A 21,553-nucleotide genomic window follows, 5' to 3' on the forward strand; every position below is an offset into this window, starting at 1 on the left:
AAGGCCCTGGAGCATGTCCAGACAGGGACATTAAAGTTGGTAAGGGTTCTGGAGCACAAGCATTATACAGAGAGGCTGAGGGAATGGAGATTGTTTAGTCTGGAGAAGAGGAGGCTCAGGGGAAACCTTATGGCTCTCTACAACCATCTGGAAAGGAGGTTGTGACATAGTGCGGGTCATCCTCTTCTCTTGCAAAACTAGCGACAGAATGAGAGAACAACCTCTAATTGCAACAAAGGAGGTTCAAATTGGATATTAGGAAAAATTTATCCCCAGAAAGAGTGAATAAGCATAGGAATGGACTGCTAAGGGAAGTGACGGAGTCACCGTTCTCGAGGTGTTTAAGGAATGGATAGATGTAGTACTTGAGGACACAGTTAGTGGGCAATATTGCTGTTGGTGAACAGTTGGACTAGATGATCTTAGAGGTATTTTCTAATTCTAATGATTCTATAGTTCTGTGAGATCATAATCCTATAGTGTTGCTATGGATGAGACAATAGCTATCTTCTGGATTGCTAGTTTGCAGTTTTGTCATCAATATATTTACATATAAATGCTTTTTGCAGTTAGTGTCATGGGGACAATATAATCACTTGAATAAAGGATAAGGATGACATTAAGTCACACTATTAAGCATTGCATGTAATTTTAGATAAATGTAGTATATATACACATATGTACTTCTGTGGTCCAGGGGAAAAAAACAAAGACTAAGACAATATCAATGGTATAAGTAACACAATTCACAGTATGTAGGAATGGTCTTTTGCAGCTGAGTTTGAACAATATTTAAAAAGCAAATAACTTATTTGAAAGTATGCATTTAAACATCAATAAACATACACTCGTAGCACTGAAGGACATTGCTTTCCCTCACTCATGTGTTACTTGCCTCTTTTTTCATTCATCCTACCTTTCACAATACTGGCCTTCATATCCAGGTGGGCATGCAGTACACCGATAATCACTAGGTCCTTCCACAACACAAGAAGGGCTAAAACTAAAGCAAAAGCAAATTAAAAAGTAACTGTTTGTGCTTTGTTGCATCATATAGCTTGTGCTGTAGGAGGGTCAGTGGCAAGCTTTATGTTTCAATGCAAATGACAGCAGTTTCTTATGTGCTACCTGTGAGACATTCTTCCTTTTCAAGAATTCTGCAAACTTCTGGCAAAATTTAGACAGATGCCGGAAGGGCAGAATCAAAAAGATGGGAATCCAAAGAGGCATGTGAGTCAGCAATACCCATGTTGTAGGACTGCAAGGCTGAATGGTGCTGTCACTCACAGTGATCAAGAAAGCAAACTTAAGGAAAGGATGTGCAAGATGGAATTAAGAAACTGAGCCATCAGATATCTAGTCCTTCCAATCTTATTTAATGCTAGTTTGAATATAAGGAAGACAAAAGGCTGCCTACAGTCTGAACAATCTAAAAACTATCTTCTTCATGATTAAGGAATGGTCGTATTTTAATCAAAGATGACAGCAACTTATTTTTATTAAGTCATGATATATATGAATAACTAGTGACATCAGTGTGTACCCATGGGAATTGTGTAAAGTAGGATGCTGCATTAACATTTGTGTATTAAGTACCTACACAGTTATAAAAACAGAAAAACAGTGCTGAGAGGTGAAAAGAAACTGAATATAAATACTGTGAAAATCACTCAACTATTTGAGGAAGTAGAGCCAGAAAAGCAGAGATTGCTAGTGGCAAACCTAGAGTTCCTTCTTGTACAGTACAGTCAGCATCCTATCATAACTTGCTTATACTGCATTAAATCAATAGTGCTCGAATGAGTAATAAAATTACACTCCTGCAAAAAATATAAACAAATTGATCTACTACTCGCACATTCATTATCCAACAAATTTTCAGCTCCATTACAATTGATCCACACTCCTATAAACAGTTCATTCTCTTTGCTTTATACAAAACTATAAAACAGTATTTAAAACTTAAAACTTCAATGGAATTCTGTACAATTTCATAAATAAAAATAATTGCATCACACATTCACAAATATTATCATGTCAGCCACGGCATAATAAACAAATAAGACAGCTCATTAGCTATGTGCATTTCATGCAGATTATGATTAATCAACTACCATGGAATACTTGCATTTAGTTATTTTAATTCTTTTTTTTCCTTCACTAATATTTTTAAGAGCTTTTACTGAGCTACACAAATAGTACAAATTTTATGCGTGATACTATGGTTTTCTGCCTAATAACATAGCTTTATGGAATAGATTTATCCCACCTAGTTAGGCATGGAATCTATGCCAACTCTTCAGGAATCATCTATCAACAGTGGAAACATGGAAATGTACAGACAGATCGACATATTCATTCAAATATGTGGTGATCTCCATTTTTAACATGTGTGGGATGTATATTTTTCTGATGTTTTCTGTTTCTGTTCATTGACTCTACATGTATTTAAATTGTTGATTTACAGCTACAGAAGCAGTAAGCCCCACCCTCCTGCCTACAGACATCTTAGCGAAGCAGTACAAAAATAAGGAGCTCTGTTTCTGGACATGCTCACATCTGTGTCCTCTTCAGACAACCACTAAAAAACTGAATGACTATGATAGTAGCATAGTATGTTTCTACTAAGCTCATAAGTTTTATTCACTTATCTCCTACAACAACATTTAAACAAAAAAGGCCAGAAGATCACTTTTATACAATCGTGACCCTGACAACATCTAGGCTCATGCAGACAGTATGGCTGCAAGAAGAACAGGTACTTTGTTTACCATCCTTCTCTCATCCTGAGGCAGCTCTGTAGTTTGCCTATTCACCCAAGGCACACACAGAAGTTAGTCTTACTCTTTGTGACTTGGATGCCTTTTGCTGACATCAGTAAGTAAAACAAATAACCAAGCTGTAACAGAAAACATGCTTGTGAAAAAAGAGACAACAACAACAACAAAAAAGAAAAGCCCATAGTCAAGACTATGCTCTAATTTTCTAAGATGAGGGGAACTTTCTTAATCCCTTTTTATAATTCTTTTGGTTGCTTCCTTTTTGGTTTTTACAAGGTTTGAAATTTTTCGTAAAAAGTACTTGCTTTGGAGAAAAGATCACAATGTATTTAGCAATGGATGTTTGCAAAAGAAATGCCCTGCTTCAAAAAAAAAAAAAAGAAAAAAGAAAACTTCAAACCACTTAAAAATGATAAAATGAAGACAGAGGGAAAAAAAAAACCAAAACATTTCAAAGATACACTGACTGAAATACTCCCAAAACATCCTAAAGGTCAATCAAAACACAGAAAAAAATGATTTTAAAGAACACTTGCAACCTTTCAATGGAACAATCATTAAAGACAAACCTTTGCAGAGCAGAACTATGATACGATTCCAAATAATGCTAAGAGCTTTTCAGCAAAGCAGGAAACAAATCTCAAGAGCTAAAGCATCATCTATTAGGAACACATGCAGAAATATCATAGCCAAGCTCATTAGCATAAATCGACCAATAAAATTTATACTGCAATAACTATATTGCTTTTAAATTATTCTATCTTTCAAAAATCATCCAAAACTCATGTAACATTAAATAAGGAATCAATAAATTCCATAGTGGAGCAAGAAAAGCACTGTAATACATTTATAACCCACATAAAATATGAGCATAGGGCTTTTTATAGCTCCTTTGTGGCCATATTGTACTTGAATTCTGATCTAGCTGAGAATACGTCTATAACACACATTCATTATCTGTTGAATATTGCATTTTCTACCACTTACTAATTTATTAATCAAAAATTAACAAGGGAGCAATTTCTGACATTTAAGGGAAGATCAATTAGCAGTGAGTAGATACAAAACCTTTTAGTACGACTCTGTGATGCAGTGCTCCTGCAGCCATTTGAAAGAGGACACAGTGAGCCCTAAATGAAGTTATTGCTTACTGGAAAGGTAATTCTTTGTCATACGTTTGCATGCTTACTTGTTACTGGAAATGGATAGGGGACAAGCACAAGGCTGGCAGTCCTCTGGAGATCCTCGGACAGTGCCATAAAATCCCAGCGCACATCTCTCACAGTGCTGACCGGCAGTATTGTGCTGACAATTCTGCAGAGAAATGAGCCAGAATGAAAGCAGCATTTGATAATTACAAAAAAAGCAGACAACATTCTGCTCCCAATCTTAGGGATTCAAATGAATTGAGATTCAAAGTTATAATTTACTGTTATTTTATATATTGATTGATATATTGATATATATTATAACTGCTATAGTTATAATATATATCACTCCTGATATAATTCGCAGTGGGGCCGCTTGCTTTGAACATCTATCAAACGTGTGCTGTGATACATATGGCCTTACAAGGTGAATGAATGGAGATCTGTAGCTGGCCAAATGTATCAAAAGGAATCTTTTAACCCATTCATCCCTTTATGTTCTAGTCACTGAAGGAGGGAAAACGATCGATTAAAAGTCAATTTTCCTGTATCAGGTCATGTGTGTTATTACATTTAAGAGCAACATTGTGTTTATTGCAAGACACATGCAATTTTGCAGATTATTAATCTGCAGGCAGTCAGGCTTTTACATAAGTAACAATTCAGAAGCAAGAAAGTACTGCATAATCTTAAATTAGACAAAAAGAAAACTTGAAAGATGAACAGTTCACTTTTTCCATTCAGTAAATTGGCAACAATTTAAGTAAAACTGGATTAAATTATCATCCTCTATTTTAATTTGGTTCATTTACACAAGATTAACCTATATTAAGTTCACAAATGTACCTGACAAACTGATGTTTCAGGGTCACACGTAGCACTGTGCCCATGACATTGACACACAACACAGGCACCTAGGGACTGACTAGTTATCCTTCCTCCATGTGAGACTGGAAGCCTGTAAAATCCTGGAGAGCACGACTGCAATAAAAAATGATGCACAGGAAAACATATCATTACAGAGTGAACGGAGTATAGGGAGCATTGCAAGCTTATCTTCCCAATCACCAGTTTTTACAAGATGTGAAAAGAACCTGACAGACTTCCACCTGTGTTACAAACAATATACAGCACTTTGCAGATAACAAGAGCCAGCCCTAATTGGAAACAGTGCTGAAAACTCCCTGGAGCACTCCACTGGCACCAGACTTTTCATATTACAGCTTGAGAGGCCTTTCATTCAAATGCCAAACACCTCACTGCTCTCACTGTGCATCAAGAAAACTTCCTTTCATTTCTTAAGAATAAGGTTTGTTTTTAATAAAAAATTTTTGCATGGACTGTGGAGAGAAAGCATGAGATTCTGTTTCCTTCACCCTTGGTGAGTTTTTCAGGTTTGACAAGCTAATATCTGCCTACATACTGCCTGAAGGATAACAAGCAAAAACCAGATGACAATCCAAAAATGACTGCATGGCTGCATTATTTATAGCTATATAAGGTAAAGTCTATAAAAATAGAGAATTTGAAATATTAAAGGTTTTCCACGTCTTGAGACTATTAGCCCCATATCTTATTTATCTGTCAGAGTCTCTCCTATCCAAGTTTGGCAATAAAATTTTAAGAGTAACTCAAATATTGTTAGTGATGCTGACACACACAAAATCCAGCACTTGATCTTTATTTCAGGCTTATTATGCAAACGTATTAAAGTGTCTACATAACTCCCAGAAAGCATAAAATTAGAAACAAGTCCATTTTGATATTTTAGGCTATTAGGGTAAGTCACTCATCCCATGTATAAACCCCCAGTACCCTCTAGGATAGACCAATGTGGTTGTTTCCTACCATTGACCTCAATTTGTGCTTTTGGAACCTTCCCATACAGCAATACAGTGGATACAAAATAAAGGAAAGAGAATTTGGAGTAAGTAATGTTTTATTATCAAAATCTGGATTCTCCAGTCAAGTCCTGCCTGACATACTCTGTTGTATTCATACAATTCCACTCTGACAGTTTTATAATCATTGCCAAAACATCCAGGAGTAAGTCATGAAAAAAGCATAAACACAATTATTTTCTTTTGATCACATGGAAAGCAAGTTAACTCACTTCTGCTTTTCTCCTTTATTTTGACTTAGACTACATTAAGATCCCTGAAGCATAGAAAGAGTCTATCTGCTTTTTCATGGTTTGCAAGGAATTCCAATTTAGATAAATAATCTCATATGAAAGTAATTTTGTTTCCTACTATAATTTACTATTTTTTTTTTTCTCTGTTCATCCCCAAAGAAGTCCTTGTCCAAATATAAAATATTACGTAGCACAGGTTTACAAGTTCAGTGACTTTAGGATTGGGGTAAAAATATATGGTACATTCTCAAAATAAAGTCTAACCTCTAGCTGTATTTTTTCTTCTGATAGGCAGCAGACATTCTTGTCATCTATTTTGATGCAAGCATCTCTGAGATGAAATGGAACATTTACAAAACATGAAGTAGTTGACTATATTTTTCATCGTTAGCTTGGAAGTTTTTTAGAAGTAGCCACAAGGAAAACTCTTACCACTGTTTTTTCAGCCTGCTTCTGAATTAAGAGAAAAACAATATAGGAAATTTCTATTTTTTTTCACTTTCTAGTAAAAAACATTCTGCACTTAGTCCTCACAATGGAATTGCAGGATAAACCATGAAATAGATACATGCACTCTTTCAGCATTTGCTTAAAAAATGCCTCATTATCAAATGCTTTTTCCATGTTGAAATTAAATAAATCTTTCAAAAACATACCATAAGCTTTACCAAGAACACTAAAAATAAACTAAGTTATGAGCATGTGAAGATTGCACAATTAGGCACAAAGTATGAAGGTTGCAACTGATATATTTATTCTAGCCCCTGGTGTGAAATGAAATAAAGTTCTAATTACATTATCATATGTTTTCCTGGGAAAATGTAGTCTATTTTAGTAGTTTGAAAAAAAAAAAACCCCAGACAACCAAAACCCAACAGCAAAACCAACAACAAAAGAACAAGTCACTTCAATTGTACTTTAGAGCAAATTTAGTTGAATTTCTTGTGCGTGTGCATTTACATGCATTCAGGTGTATGGACATAGAGACTTCTTGCGTTTTGTGCTTCTCCACAGATGGTATGAATCATGGCCTTGATAAAATGATGCCTATAGTTCCGTCTTTACACAGACATGGTATTATAGATGTATTGCATATAATGGCCTCACTAAAACACAACAACATAGTACAATGTGTTGTACATAAATACAATAGTATTAAGCTCTCATTTGCCCAAAACAACTTGGTCAGCCCCGTTCACACACTGTGACTCGTATTTACTTAATAGGAAAAAAAAAGGGCTAAAATTCCTTGTAAGATAGATATTGAGAACATCTATCTCAGTTAACTGAATCCACACAATAATTGCTAGTCACACCTTACTAAGAATTGGAACATAGAGGGCAGAAATACTTCTACTGAAAGTAAAATTATTAATGTACCTCACAAGACAAACCAGAGTAACCCAGTGGGCAGTCACATTGCTCAATCAAGTTAGCCTGAGGAGTCATTCCAGAAACAATGCCACCTTCAGCAACTTCCATTGAGATCTCAGAAATCCTGAAAGAAAAAGGGAGCAACCATCTTCAATAAGAGTAGTGAAACACTAACTCAAAACCAGTTCATCTTGTATGGTGGAATATTACCTTACTTGGCTTTCTGTAGGCTTTCTGGCTTATAGGAGATAAAAGAGCACAGTTTTGCTATTCCTAATGCTTTTTTTTCCCTTCATCTCTTTTTAGTAAAACTATTAACAATAGCTCAAATCTGATTTTTCATTCAGAGGGACTCATTAAGAAATCGAAGACACACATTAAATGCAGTTCCAATTCATGACAGGTACAGCAATAAAATTGTTCACTAAATGAGCTTTTAATGAGGCAACTATTAAAATAAAATAAAATATATATCCAGCAAATAAAGCAGCCTAACAAGCTGCTAAACAGACTTTAAAGCACAGGTTACATTTGCTTTTTTTTTTTTTAATCTGTAGGATCATCTAGATAATTGAAATCTAGCAAACAATTTAAAGCAAACAAACAAAAAATCCTACTACAGAACCATCCAGTATTATCAAAAAGGGTATGTTTCACAGTAGTAACTTTTGAAACACTTGTTTGTGTTAATAATATCCTTGCCTCCCGACAACTCTGACCTCTCCACTACTGAAAATCTTTGATAAATAAGAAGGGCAGAATGGTATTAAGTTTTAGGGACTCCAACATAATGTCCACATAAGAGAAAATGTCAAAAAGCTTGTGAATAATTAGCTGAATAAACATAGATAGTGCTGCTACTGCCTATATATGTGCCTGCGCATAGGTTTAATGCAGAGAAAGTCAAAGAAATGCTCATCTCTTGTTCACATTCATAGTCTACTCATTTACTCCCAAACACTGATTCCTGAGTTGTACTGGCACTTTGGTCCATAGGAACCACTGCCAACATGACTATGGGAAAAGTAAAAGCTCACTGTTGAAATAAACAAGACTTTTGAGACTGAACTTAGTTGAATAGAGATGTACCTTTTAATATCTTGTGTGAATGCAAAATCTCCAAATCATCTAGAAACTTTAACCCTGGGCTCTCTTCTTACTACTTGAAGAAATGAGTTCAGTAGAGCAAAGAAATTGAAAGAACAAATAAATGAAGCCAGATCAAAAAAGAAGACAGAAGAGGGCGAAAGCATTTAGACATAAGGAAGAACTATTTCTCTCAGAGAATGGTCAGGCACTGGAATGGCTGCCCAGAGAGATGGTGGAGTCGCTGTCCCTGGCAGTGTTCAAGAGGCATCTGGAAGATGTGCTGTGTGATATGGTTTAGTGCTTGTGGTGGCAATGGTGATGAGATGGTTGGACTAGATGATCTCATAGGTCATTTCCAACCTTGTGATTCTATGATCTGATGTGTCAATACAAACTTGCACTGAGATCTCTGTACATTAAACGGAAAAAACTAAATGAAATCTGCCTCCCCATCATCTTCAAGGCTGAGGCAATGGTCGGTGTGCTGTAAAAAACTATTTTTGGTCAGAAAGTTGAGTTTACATAATAATATGCTCACAAAGTTACATGTTGTTTCTGTGAAAATGTTTCTTAAGGACTGTCAGGCTTGGCTGGCTCTTGGAACATGGCTAATAGGAAGCAGACTAGCTGCTACCTGATCAGTGTTGGGGATATTGAAATAATTCAAAACAGTCAAATTGAAAGTGTATTTCCAATTGAAACTAATTTATTATCACAGCCTGGTTGCCTGAAAAGCAAAATCTAATGAAAGAAATGTTTCAACGTACAGTACTGGATGTGAAAATGAGGACAACAAAATGAACACTACGGGAGAAAAATTGTGGCTTTATATTCTGAGCAGAAATCTCTAAATCACTAGTAACACTGCAGCTCTGAAGCAAAAGTAAAACAAACAAACAAACAAACAAAAAAACCCAACCAAGCCTGAAACATTAGCATTGCTGCTATGCAATATAACTAATACATTGCCAATACTGGGACTAAGCTATTTTTCTTTTCTCAGCTTCTGATACTAATTTGAATTTTAAATGCTTTTCCTACAGCTTATCATTTATATACATCTTTTTAATCTGAAACTGAAATAAAAGAACATCACATATGGTATGTTCTCAATCCCATCCTCATTTTCTTTACCTTATACTTTTCTATTATGCACAGTCAGAAAGAGAAGTTTTACCAGTTTAGAACCTTATTTAGAAAGTATAAGACACTATTTAAACATTTGTTTAAAGTAGAGTACATACCTAAATACTGTCCTCTAGAAGGTCTCACAGCCTGCTTTTAATATAAGCTTTCAATTCTTACTCAAGTTAATATCCCACTAGTTTCTATGAACATTCTGAGGAATGTACTTTGTGATCTTAAGCAAAACTACCTTAAAAATCAGTCAAGGTACTGTCTTGAAAAAAATTATCATATACTCCTGATGATTATTTTCTGCTTAAAGACTCAGATGTCATGGGATGAGCGTTACTTACATAAATATATGTAGATCATAAAAATCTGTTGCAATATAACCACCTACAAAATCCAGACTGATATTCTGTTACAGGTTTTGACTTCAGATGGAGAGTTGTCAGAGAAAACAACTGAACTATTCACTAAGTCCTGCTATCATATAAAATGTTACACTGTGGAATGTGATGCTATAAAAATCAATTTTGGTTTGGTAAGTGCCACTCTGCAAACCTGCCCTGAAACAGAAGTCATTCTCTGTTCTGTTACATGCCTCATTAACTAGGTAACCCTGATGAAATAATGGTATACTACAATGCAAGTGTAGCTCAGGTATGATGATCTCATGAATCTCAGAACAAAATCATTATGCTGGAAGTCCATTTGAATAACTTTTATTGTAATCCTTGAACTCAGATAGCATTCAGATTTTTCTTCCTCAGCTGACCTAGAATCTGCAGTTCCTGCAGGGAAGGGTGAGCTAAAGCAGATACAATACATGGAGAATACTCCTCAAATTTTTCCATGTTATATTGGAGTTACATACCTCTTTTCCATAGGTATTCCTTATACTTGTAATACAACACACTAAACAGATTATGCCAAAAATAAATGAAATCTCAGTGTAAAACTTTTATGGCATCTGTTATTAATACTTAGCATCTGCCTAGTGCAAGTCAGACTCAAATTCAATTTCTATGTTTCCTCTTAGTACTGCAAAGATGCATTATACCTGTTCCTACTATTCACTCTCATAAGCTCCAAAAGCAATGTTCTTACAGACAAATTTGTAACCTAACAATCTAGAAATAATTTTAGCCTATCACTTCTATGACTTCTATCATAGTAAGGACTTCTGGAGATCTCTGGGGTTTATCTCCAATTATCTCTGCTTCCTTGCTATTACATTTTTTGCTTATATAACAATTTCCTCATCAAAAAATTCAAGAATAGTCTATGCAATCTATTCAAGAACTTCTTTACTCCCAGGAAATTTTTTCATATGTCCAATGCAAATCTTTCATTATGAAGATGAAGCTCATTTCTTTTTTAAATGTGAACACCTTGAAAACAGAGAATTAATTCTTTTCTTTCTTTTTTGTGGCAACATTTTATGCATCTTAAGAAAATGTCTAACTTCTGCACAAGTTTGGTTCTTTACATCTTCCATCACAGACCACGTTTTGTGATCTCTGATGTTGTTCACTCTTCTCAGAATGCTTTAGATCATTATTTCTTGAATCAGAGCATCCCAAACTGGATGCTTTGACTTTACTGGTGTTAGTTTTAATTAAAAGATTAATTCTTTGTACTTCACAGAATGTTCCTGCTTATATTTCAGGTAAAATATTTACATTTCTAGACAATACCATTACTGAATCACATTCATCTGGCAGTATGTTGTAAACAACAGATCTCTTTTCGAACAATAGTAACTAAGAAGTTGTTCCTTGTTTATCTATTTTGTTTAACTGGCTACTTCTTTCAAAGCTTAAAATCTTATGCTTGACCTTTAGATTGCAGCCTGATTTTGGTACAGTGCCTATTATTTTGCCGTCCAATATATTTATACTGCTTTCTAATTTCTTGCCCACTTCAAATTTAGTAGGCATTCTCTTTAATCATCACATTTATTAATGAATAAGTAAAAAAGAAAATATTGAATATAATATAATGGAATAAGTTCCATTTTGTTAAAGGAACACACTGTTCCTCTTTTACTATTTAAGTTAGTTTCAACTTGCAAGAGAAAATTCTTTCATTTATGTTTAATTGCAACAGCATATTTCCAAAAAGAAGATATTTATTCAAAAATACTTTTGGATTGTTTCAGGATGTGTATACTTACATGTGTTTTCCATTAAAGGGTCCAGAAAATACAGATTTTGTTTACTTATGATAATTTAAATTTTCTACCAAATAGAATTTCATTTCCCTCAGTCTTTTGTTATGCTGAATACTAAATCCTTCCGCTCTTCTCAGTAGCTGCTTATGATTTGAATAAAAATTCTGTTAGGAAGTTCTATCGCTTTATCTCTGACACTATTTCAGACCACTGTATGAAGCAGTTACCTGCTTTGCCTCATGATGTTGCCATGAGTAGCCTTAATAAGAATATAATGCACATCATACAGCACATTCAGGAAGTCTTCCCGGGATACAACTCTACTTGGCCTTGAGTCATCTGCATAATGTTTCCATGTGAAATCTGCCTGAGATATGGTCTTGTTTACTGTTGGGTCATCCTGATATTCCCAGGGTACAATGTTTCTCACTCTTTGGCCATCACCATAATATTCCCATTCGTGCTGAAAAACAGTAAGAAAAAAATCCAGATTATTAGGAGTATTAAAAAGTACCCAGTGCTTATGATAAGGTGAAAGAGCAGATGGGAACATTACCTCTGTCAGCTCTATCTCATGCCTTGTTAGCTGTCCAATCAGAGGGGCAGCCATGTGCCGGACAATAATTCTTGTATGAGTGGGAGGGCCACCTCTGATGATCACTTGGGGGTAGTAAGTAGTAAAACCTGTTTCTTCTCGTGCTTCAAAGTAGATTGCATATTTTAGTTTCCCTCCATAGGCAGTCAGCTAACAAAGCAAAACACAAAGTACAAAAATAAATCTCATTTTCGGCTAAAAATAATTCTCAGGGCATATGTAGGAGCTAGATACATTCAGCACCTGTACGCAACCTGATTAATGCATGTGTGATACAAAATAGCACTACATGCTTGCAGAATCATCTGGGGATAGGGGCTGCGCTTGAAAGTACCGATCAGTAATTTGTTATTCTACAGTGCTATTAAAAACAACAAAAAAAAAAGTGTTAGTTCTTTCATTTTATTTGTCTTTGCATTCCCAGTTATTTATGTCTAGAGAAAGGCACATGTAAACTCTCTTCAACCAAAGAGTACCAAAAATGTAAAATAAATATCAGTACCATGGTGCATAATAATAAGCCTCCAATAGGAGGTTTATTTCATTCATTTTCTCCTGCATAACTTAAAAACACATGGCATTTTGGAGAAGTGGCAAAATGGAGAAAAACAAAAAGTTGCAAGAAATATATTAGTTAATGAAGCTTACTTTACTTAAGTAAGGTTTTTATGAGAAAATTTGTCCAGTAGAAAACTCATACATGTTACTGACAGTAACTGTCTATTATAAAATAATGTTGGTGTTACAGACTAATAGATTTCCATGATACTGGAGACAAGTTCTTTCCACAGTGTAATGACATGCCCAGAAGATGAGAAACAAATGTATTGTAAAATACAAATATAAAAAATAAAAAAAAAAAAAAGCCACATACATATTCAGTGGATTGTAATGTTTACCTTTCGTCCTTCAAACTGCTCTGGAAGCCTCCAGTAAACAGGTTCTGAACGAAGAATCTGCATCACCTGCTCTATATTTGCTACTATTTCAGGAGGCTGGAATGCAATCCCTGAAAGAGTGCTTTGGTGAAGGTTTTCATCCACCAGTGGTAGAACCATTTGCTCTGGCCTCAAGGTCACCTATGCAAATTCAAAATAATAAGAAAATCAAATCTACTTCTCACCACTAAGGAAATAAGTGTTTGTCTTTAATTTTTAACACTTTAAAACACATACATACACATATACATACATACACATAAATGCATTCATACACATATGCAGTTGTTTTTCATTTCTCATCACTAACTACTTGTCAAAAAACAGGTATGGAGAAATACTGGTAATAAAGATGTCTTTTTCAAGCATTTAGCACTCTGCCCTTGTTCTAAAAAGAATGTATTAGCACTGACTGAAAGAGTTTCTTAAGTGAGATCCCATTAATTACATTAATATGATTATATTATTTTCATAGTACTATTCTAGTCTTGGGCTTCCTCTGTTCTAAGTACGAGAAAAATGAATTACAATGCAGCATACTTCTCATGAACACTTGACTGTGGAACACAACATCTGACCCTTTGTACCTCCATGCAGTGTTATGGGTAATTTTGATCAAAAACTCTAACATGTGTCTTAGTAATTCTATTCAGACAGAAGTATCACAGGAAATGTGTGAACACAAAAAGGACCAATATCAAAATTGCTGCCTCCTAAAGAGTGAGGAAAGAAAAGAAAACTAATGTAAAATCTTATTCCTAACAGTCAGTCCATCAACAGGATGTTCAAGGGTTTGGAATCAGGTTGTGAGAAATTCACCCAAGCTCTGTGCTGTATTTACCGTATTTCATTATTTCCATTTACAGCGTGGACTAACTGGACAAGAAACACTCCTGGCAATTGCTAACCCTGTGTGAGATTTCCTGTTTTCCTGACATAACTGTATTTGAGACATCAAGAAAGGGGTCAACACATTTGAATTTCTGAAAAGTCTTATTGTCATATAGGACAAGATTCTTCGCTGGAAGAATTCAGTGTCAATCAAAACTCTGAATCAGTTCCAATTCTGTATTACATCACAGAGCCAAAAACCAGATGAGCTGTGTACACACACTTGCTTAGATGTGAGTATAAATATGAGAGGAAATTAACTGAGACAAACCAGATCATCAGGAGGTTTAAACAGTGCTGTTTCTTTTTGCTGCCACATGTGATGTGATGGACGGTAGTGATCTCAGTGTGTGTTTTGCACTCATTGTATCAATTGGAGACATTCAGTCTGTCTTACTTGACAGTCTAACATAGGTCTCAAGATCCTTTTACACATGAAGGTGGAGAGCTCTTTTTTTTTTCTCTAAGGGATTTCCATTCCCAGATCTAAACATGGCAGCATCTTCACTAAGCACTTTTAAAAATAACAATTTTAGAAAATTAATGGAAATAAAAAGATTGGACCATAGCAAATCTATCCTGGACAAGTATCTATGACCCTTGAATACATGTGGATAAACTGTGTATCACATATCAGGGATTATGTTACAATGCACTGAAATGCATCATTTCCCCATACACGACTGACTTGTCTGCTCTCAGGTTTTAACGGCTTTACATTGACTTGGTATCTGCTAACATATCACTAGTTTTCTTAGCTACTTACTTTTAATGCTTTGACCCTGGTATTCTAATGGAAGATACTACTCTTCTCTCAAATTATATAGAGGAAAATGACTGCTTAAATGTTTGGCTATTTTCTAGCTAATTCTCAGTGCTTGATTAAAATATGCCAGCAGGAAACAACATTATTTCATTACATGGCTCAGCAGTTCCCTACTCACCCACATGCGGATAAGCCCCTTTGCCTCACTGCACTGTGTAGTCAAGCCAAAGCAATAGCAGCTGCTGCAGCCAAGTGGGTTTCTGGCAGAGAGGCTAAACGTGCCAGACTTGCACCTGTCACAGTGGACACCTTCCACATTGGCCTAGAATAGAGAGAACATTAAAAATAATGCAAGCTTTAATTAACAGGCAATAATAAGAAAAAGAAAATGGAACAATATTAATAATGGTACAAGTTGAAGGAGTTACCACTACGTAACTTTTAACATCCACTGGCTCCTTACTGATAATTGCATACACAGAAAGATCAAATGGTACTTTGGATACAGCAGGCTAAATAAATGACTGATAAGAAAACAATATGTCCTTATGAAACTGCCTGGATTAATCCAAGCTTTTGTTTAAAAGGAATTAGTTTTGACTAGTTAGAACATTTAAGCTACAGTACTAAATATTCTTGCTGAGAAACATACTTTAATGGAAATATTGTGGAGAAAAGCTTTCCCCTCTTCATCTGATTGTTTTCCACATCACTGAACTGTATTAGCAAGGCTGAAATGTTTTGCTGTTATAATGTCATTGCTTTTATTTCCATTTTTCAATTAGTCCAAATAAAAAGCAAACCTAGATAGGCTAGATAAACATTAATTTATTCACAGCCTTTTAAAGCCATTTTATACAGAGACCAAGGTACTGAAAAAAAATCGCCAATATGAAAGCAGTGGTGTCTCTCTCTTTTTTTCTTCTCCTTTTCCTCACATTAATACCAAGAAGTCAATCTAAAAAAGAAAATCAACTTTCCAAACCTTATAATGGAAACCAACACTTTCCCTGGGGATTTACCATTTCAACCTCATTTCCACGTGCAACTATGAGCAAACGTGCTTATTATATATATTGTATTTATCTTAAATTTTAATGCTTTAAGTGGGGGCCAATAAAGAAGATTCTGAGCTTTTGCAAGTCCATTTTCTCCTGCTATAACAGCAGGTTTCAATGGCAATGATTATCCCTGTAAAAGACCTTCCTCCTCCAATACGTAAGTCTTTCAAAAAAGTTAGTCAAAGTTAAAAGTTAACCAAACATAGATTTAAACTAAACTGGACCTAATCCAGAAAAGGGACACCAAGATGGTTAGTGGAGCTGAAGCACTGAAGAAAGTCTGAAAAAAAATGAAGAACTTCTGTTTTTCCATTTCTGTGGATGACATAGGACACATAGTACTGCTCATCAGTCCAAGAAACAGCTTTTTCCTCAAAAAATGCTTGTCAACATTTCACTTCAGTTGCCTTATGGTCCTACCATCCAATGAATCAGTATTTAGAAAACAGAATAGGACATGTTCTATTCAAATGTACCAAAAAACAGTACCGTGGCCAAGGAGTTCTCACACTGATTATGGAATCTTCATCCTTGGAAATATTACCTCAGCAGTCTCCTTTAAAGAAGGAGATGACCTTAATAGTCTCCAGAGGTACATTCCTCTAATTGATTTTATAGTTTCTCTGTTGAATCTATGCTTTAACTCAGAATGAAGTGAATGTTGTCTAATTAATGAAATAATACCTTTTGAACTTACCCATGAATTTTGCTTACTCTTTGTGTCAGGACAGTCCCTGAATCACAACTGCATAAGCAATCTCTTAAGGCCATTTTCAGAAACCTCTTCCATGAAGATCAATACTAGATCATGTTAGCAGCTAGTCAGTACATACAAATGTCAAAGAATGAGGATTTCACAACTTTTCTGGATAATCTGTTTGATGACTGTCCTAATGATTTTTTTCCCTAATGTCCAGTCCAAAATTCCCAAGTTGCCATATGTATCAGTTGATTCTATAACACCTTTTGCTAATATCAAAAAGGACTTGATTCCACCATATTTGCGATTACTCTTTGAAGTGGCTGTGGGTTGCTATTACATTTTCCATCAGCTTTTCTTCCCTCTTCAGAGTAGAAGAGTCCAGTTCCTTCTCCCTCAGTGTATACTTATAGACCATCTGCCTTAAGTCTCTTTTTTTTAGCCCTTCTCTTATTCTTCTTTATTTTTAAATCAAAATTTAAAACTGCCATTTCCAAGTACTCAGAGTAGAAGAGGAAGGATCATAGAATCATAGAATAGCCTGGGTTGAAAAGGACCATAGTGATCATCTAGTTCCAACCCCCCTCTCGTGGGCAACCACTAGAACAAACTGTCCAGAGCCTCGTCCATCTTGGCTTTGAATGCCTTCAGGGATGGGGTATCCACAACCTCTCTGGGCAACCTGTTCCAGTGCTTCAACACCCTCCGAGTGAAAAACATCTTCCTAACATCTAACCTAAATCTCTCTTGTCTCAGTTCAAAACCATTCTCCCTTGTCCTATCACTATCCACCCAAGTAAACAGTCATTCCCCCTCCTATTTATATGCCCCTTTCAAGTACTGGAAAGGCCACAAGGAGGTCTCCCCAGAGACTTCTCTTTTCCAAGCTAAAAAAGCCCAGTTCCCTCAACCTTTCTTCACAGAGAGCCATCTGATCATCTTAGCGGCCCTCCTTTGGACTTGTTCCAAGAGCTCTTCTGTGTGTTTCTTCTGCTGGGGACCCCAGGCCTGGACGCAGTACTACAGATGGGGCCTCACAAGAGCTGAGTAGAGGGGGACAATCACTTTCCTCTTTCTGCTGGCCACCCCTTTTTTAATGCAGCCCAGAACACAGTTAGCTTTCCAAGGTACAAGCGCACACTGCTTGCTCGTGTCCAGTTTCTCATCCATCAGGACCTCCAAGTCATTCTCTGCAGGGTTGCTTTCAAGGAGTTCTTCCCCCACTCTATACATATCTCAGATTGCTGCAGCCCAAGTGCAACACCTTATTAGGATGAGACTTCCCTTGATCTGCTGGCCAATCTCATCTCAAACCAAGAGGATTTTCTGACTCACAATGAAAGTGAAAAGTTGGCTTATATTTGATTTGTCATCTCCCATAAGCTATATGTGCTTTTCAGTAGATACCTATTCAGCATTTTACCTCCCAGATTGTACTAACTCTTGGGGTTGCTCCCCCTTCATGTTCTTACCATCTCCCGTGTCCTTGCTGGAATTCATGACTTTGTATCTTCAGTTTTCAAGCAGCACACAGACTGTATTTCTACTATTGAGACATGAGCCCTGGTGTATTCTACTTGCTGGCTACCAACTGTATGTAAAATTTTTCTTAGGTCCAGAAATCCAGCCAATTTTCAATGTACCTACGTGTGCAATTCTCCTCAGAACAATTTCAAACAAGAAGGCTGTGGGTGATGATACTAAAAGTCTTACTGAAGTCACGAAGTTAGTTTTTTAGTAGTCTTACATTGTACACAATCTACTCAGAAAAAAATAGATATTGCTGCAGTGAATTCTACTCATTTTACCTGTTGGTGATTCTCACTTAGTAAACTCACTAAAATGAGCCAGCACTGTAGCATATTGCTATTACTGATATTTTTTTTTTTAATTTGTGAGATGTTTGAACAAGTGTATTGAACGTTTAAATTAGAGACATTTTGTTCTGCAAGACCAGGAAGAAATACAAAGGGAGAGGAGAGCCTAAGGATAACGAGTGTTAGCATGTGAAAAAGCAATAGATGAGTAGTAAAATCTTTATGTTAGACTCCCCTCACAACAAATAGCAAATGTACTATGACAGACAACTAGATTTGTTTGCACACACTGTAGAAGTAGACAAGTATAAATGTCAAAGAATTTTGGAGTAAATTTCACAGCAGGTATGAGATCAGCTTATGGTCTTCATTGCCCTACCTTGCAGCTGCATTGGCCAGTATGATTAACACATGAGCATGTGCCCAAATCTGTATCACAGCTCCGTGGATCAGTGCCAGACAGGACACACTGACAAACAATGCATTGTGGATAATTCCAGTAACCCAACCTGCACTCAGTGCATTTATCCCCAGAGAATTCAGGGCGACAGAAGCAGCAGCCTGTATTTAAGTCACACTGAGAACTTAAGGCTCCAATGAGGCTACAGTCACAGGGCTGAAAAGAAGAAAAACAAGAAGAAAACTGCAGTTGCGCATGTGAAAAAACAAACAAACAAACCCACCAGAACAAAAACGTCACACATCTTTCAAGTACTGATAGAATTCTTACACTTCCTGTGTCCAAAGACAACATCTGAATTATTAAAATAGGCTTTTATCTTTATTCAACAAAGGTCAAGCAATTACACTAAATAGACAAAAAAATTACACTAAATACACTTAGAAACACTCTGTTCTTCCTGAACATATTTAATCTATCACTGGTAAATTCAAAAGTGAAATGAAGAATCCAACAGAATGTAGGGCACTGGCATGCTCTGCAGGTAAAGTTAACTTACGAAATGCTAGTGACCTCCAAAAATTCCTTACTATGAATATCTGATACAGGACATGTTCAGACACTTTTGCTAAATTTGGAGACTCTCAGGGGCAGTGGTCCCGGTGGAATCTAGTGCAATTATTATTACTAAGGCAAGGCAGGTAACTATCTTCTTTTTACTAACAGGACTCTTAGATAATAGCAATTTAAATGGCAATTGACAGATATTTTGTCTTCTGGTGTAATGAGAAGTAAATTTGCTTACAGAAAGAGAGTTTCTGCAGGCAAGTAAGGAAAGAAATAGGTGATTTGCCAAGGGGTCTAGATATTGAGTACAAAAGCAAGTACCTGGGAAAGCTGCAGTCTCCCAAAGAACAAAAAAATCCTTCAGTGCTATTACTATGACTGTACAACAAAGTTAGCCCAGGACATTTACTCTGATCATTGACGTGACAAGAATTTCATATGAAGAATTTCCGCTTGCAATAGCAAACCCAGTGCCAGCAGTACAGGTTACCACAGTAACTGACATGGATAGACTTGCTAAAATTAGGGATACAAAGCCGAAAAAGAGCTGAAGAAAATGCGGATTCAGTTCATATAAAAAACTGTTTATTGTATGAATACTTACAGCATGTTTTTTTCTCCTCTGAAATGACCATTTCTAAAGAAGGTAATTATATGTAGGAAAAATTCAACTTCAATTTTTACTGAATGCAAGATAAACTATTTAACTACTAGTTACATATTAGACTGCTAAACTAATATCTAACCTAAGAAATAAAACCTTCTGCAAGAAAGAACTTTGTTCTGCAATATATATTTGAAAGTAAAGCTTAGAAAACAAAATCTTCATCATACACTGAAGTAGTTCAGTGTGCTATATCAATACCTAAACTGCAATCAAACATTATGTTTGTTTTGCAAGCAAACAATTTTTAATGCAACACTTTCTACCCTCTTGAGTTACAACAGCACTGAAATCTACAAAGAGTGTGAGTACGAGATCTCACTTTGCTGAAATTTCAGAAATTACTGAAAGAGATGTAGGCTGACAGATCATTATTAATTTAGCCGATGCCATGGAACTGCCATATTACTGTGCCCACATAAAAGACAATAAGAGGATACACTCCAGAGCTCAAACAGAGGTCTTCAACCTCATTATAGGCTGGCTTCAGAAGCCGGGAATCTGTATCACAGCAGCGCAGCAGAGGTTTCACAAGAGGAGTTTTCCATACATATAGAAATAATTAGTTTGCAACCTGAGCTACATGACAGTCTTTTAAGAAAGCACATTAGTGGTATATGACCATGTTCAGACAGAATAGCTTTTCTGAAGTAATTGCAGCAGTATATGAATGCCTCATCATTAATGATAAAGGCAGAAAGAAGGAGACATTTAAACTTGGCACAGTATTCACTATCACTAGTATTCAACCTCAACCAAATACAACTCTCTTCAACTTCAACTTGACATTACCAATAACTTTCAAGACCTATTTGACATATTATTATTTTCCTTCTTCTTGTCCCTCTTTATTCCCCTTTTAAGACTTTCATAACTGCCAAAAACTAGAATAAGAAGGATTTAGAAGAAAGTAAGAAGAATTATTTCCCTTTTAAGGAAATAGGAAGAAAGTATATTTTATGGGTAAGGCAGCTGTTTCTTTTCTTCTCCACTGTCTCTTTATGCACAAGTCAAAGGCCTTATAAAGTAAAATTCAAGTATGTCTTCCCACTAACATCAAAACTAGGGCCAAAGTAATCTTGTTCTGCAAAGGTAAGGTCAATTACTGTAGTTACACATTTCTGCATTATATAATACTGTGGTGTTGTGGTTTAACCTGACAGGAGGCTCAGCACCACACAGTCATTTGCTCATTCCCTCCAACTTCCTAGTGGGATGGGGAGGGAACGAGAAAAAACAAAGTAGGACTCACGGGCTGAGATAAAACTATAAACTAAGGAAGAGGAAAAAGGGATAATAGCTATGACAATCATGTACATAAACCTCTC

General features: G+C 35.9%; 1 protein-coding gene across 1 annotated transcript in view; it reads right to left on the minus strand.

Moving 5' to 3' along the window:
- The window catches only part of LAMA2 (laminin subunit alpha 2), a gene marked incomplete at both ends in the record, with an annotated part of 330,653 nt that overhangs the window by 94,833 nt on the left and 214,267 nt on the right, over positions 1-21,553 (minus strand). The window contains 9 exons of the mRNA XM_079532443.1: positions 917-1,003; positions 3,970-4,094; positions 4,775-4,909; positions 7,443-7,560; positions 12,054-12,289; positions 12,383-12,571; positions 13,321-13,500; positions 15,195-15,338; positions 18,974-19,210. Of these exons, the coding sequence (XP_079388569.1) occupies positions 917-1,003; positions 3,970-4,094; positions 4,775-4,909; positions 7,443-7,560; positions 12,054-12,289; positions 12,383-12,571; positions 13,321-13,500; positions 15,195-15,338; positions 18,974-19,210 (1,451 nt within the window). The remainder of the gene's footprint in view (positions 1-916; positions 1,004-3,969; positions 4,095-4,774; positions 4,910-7,442; positions 7,561-12,053; positions 12,290-12,382; positions 12,572-13,320; positions 13,501-15,194; positions 15,339-18,973; positions 19,211-21,553) is intronic.

This window comes from Tetrao urogallus (genome assembly GCF_951394365.1).
Source record: "Tetrao urogallus genome assembly, chromosome: 2".
Taxonomy (NCBI): Eukaryota; Metazoa; Chordata; class Aves; order Galliformes; family Phasianidae; genus Tetrao; species Tetrao urogallus.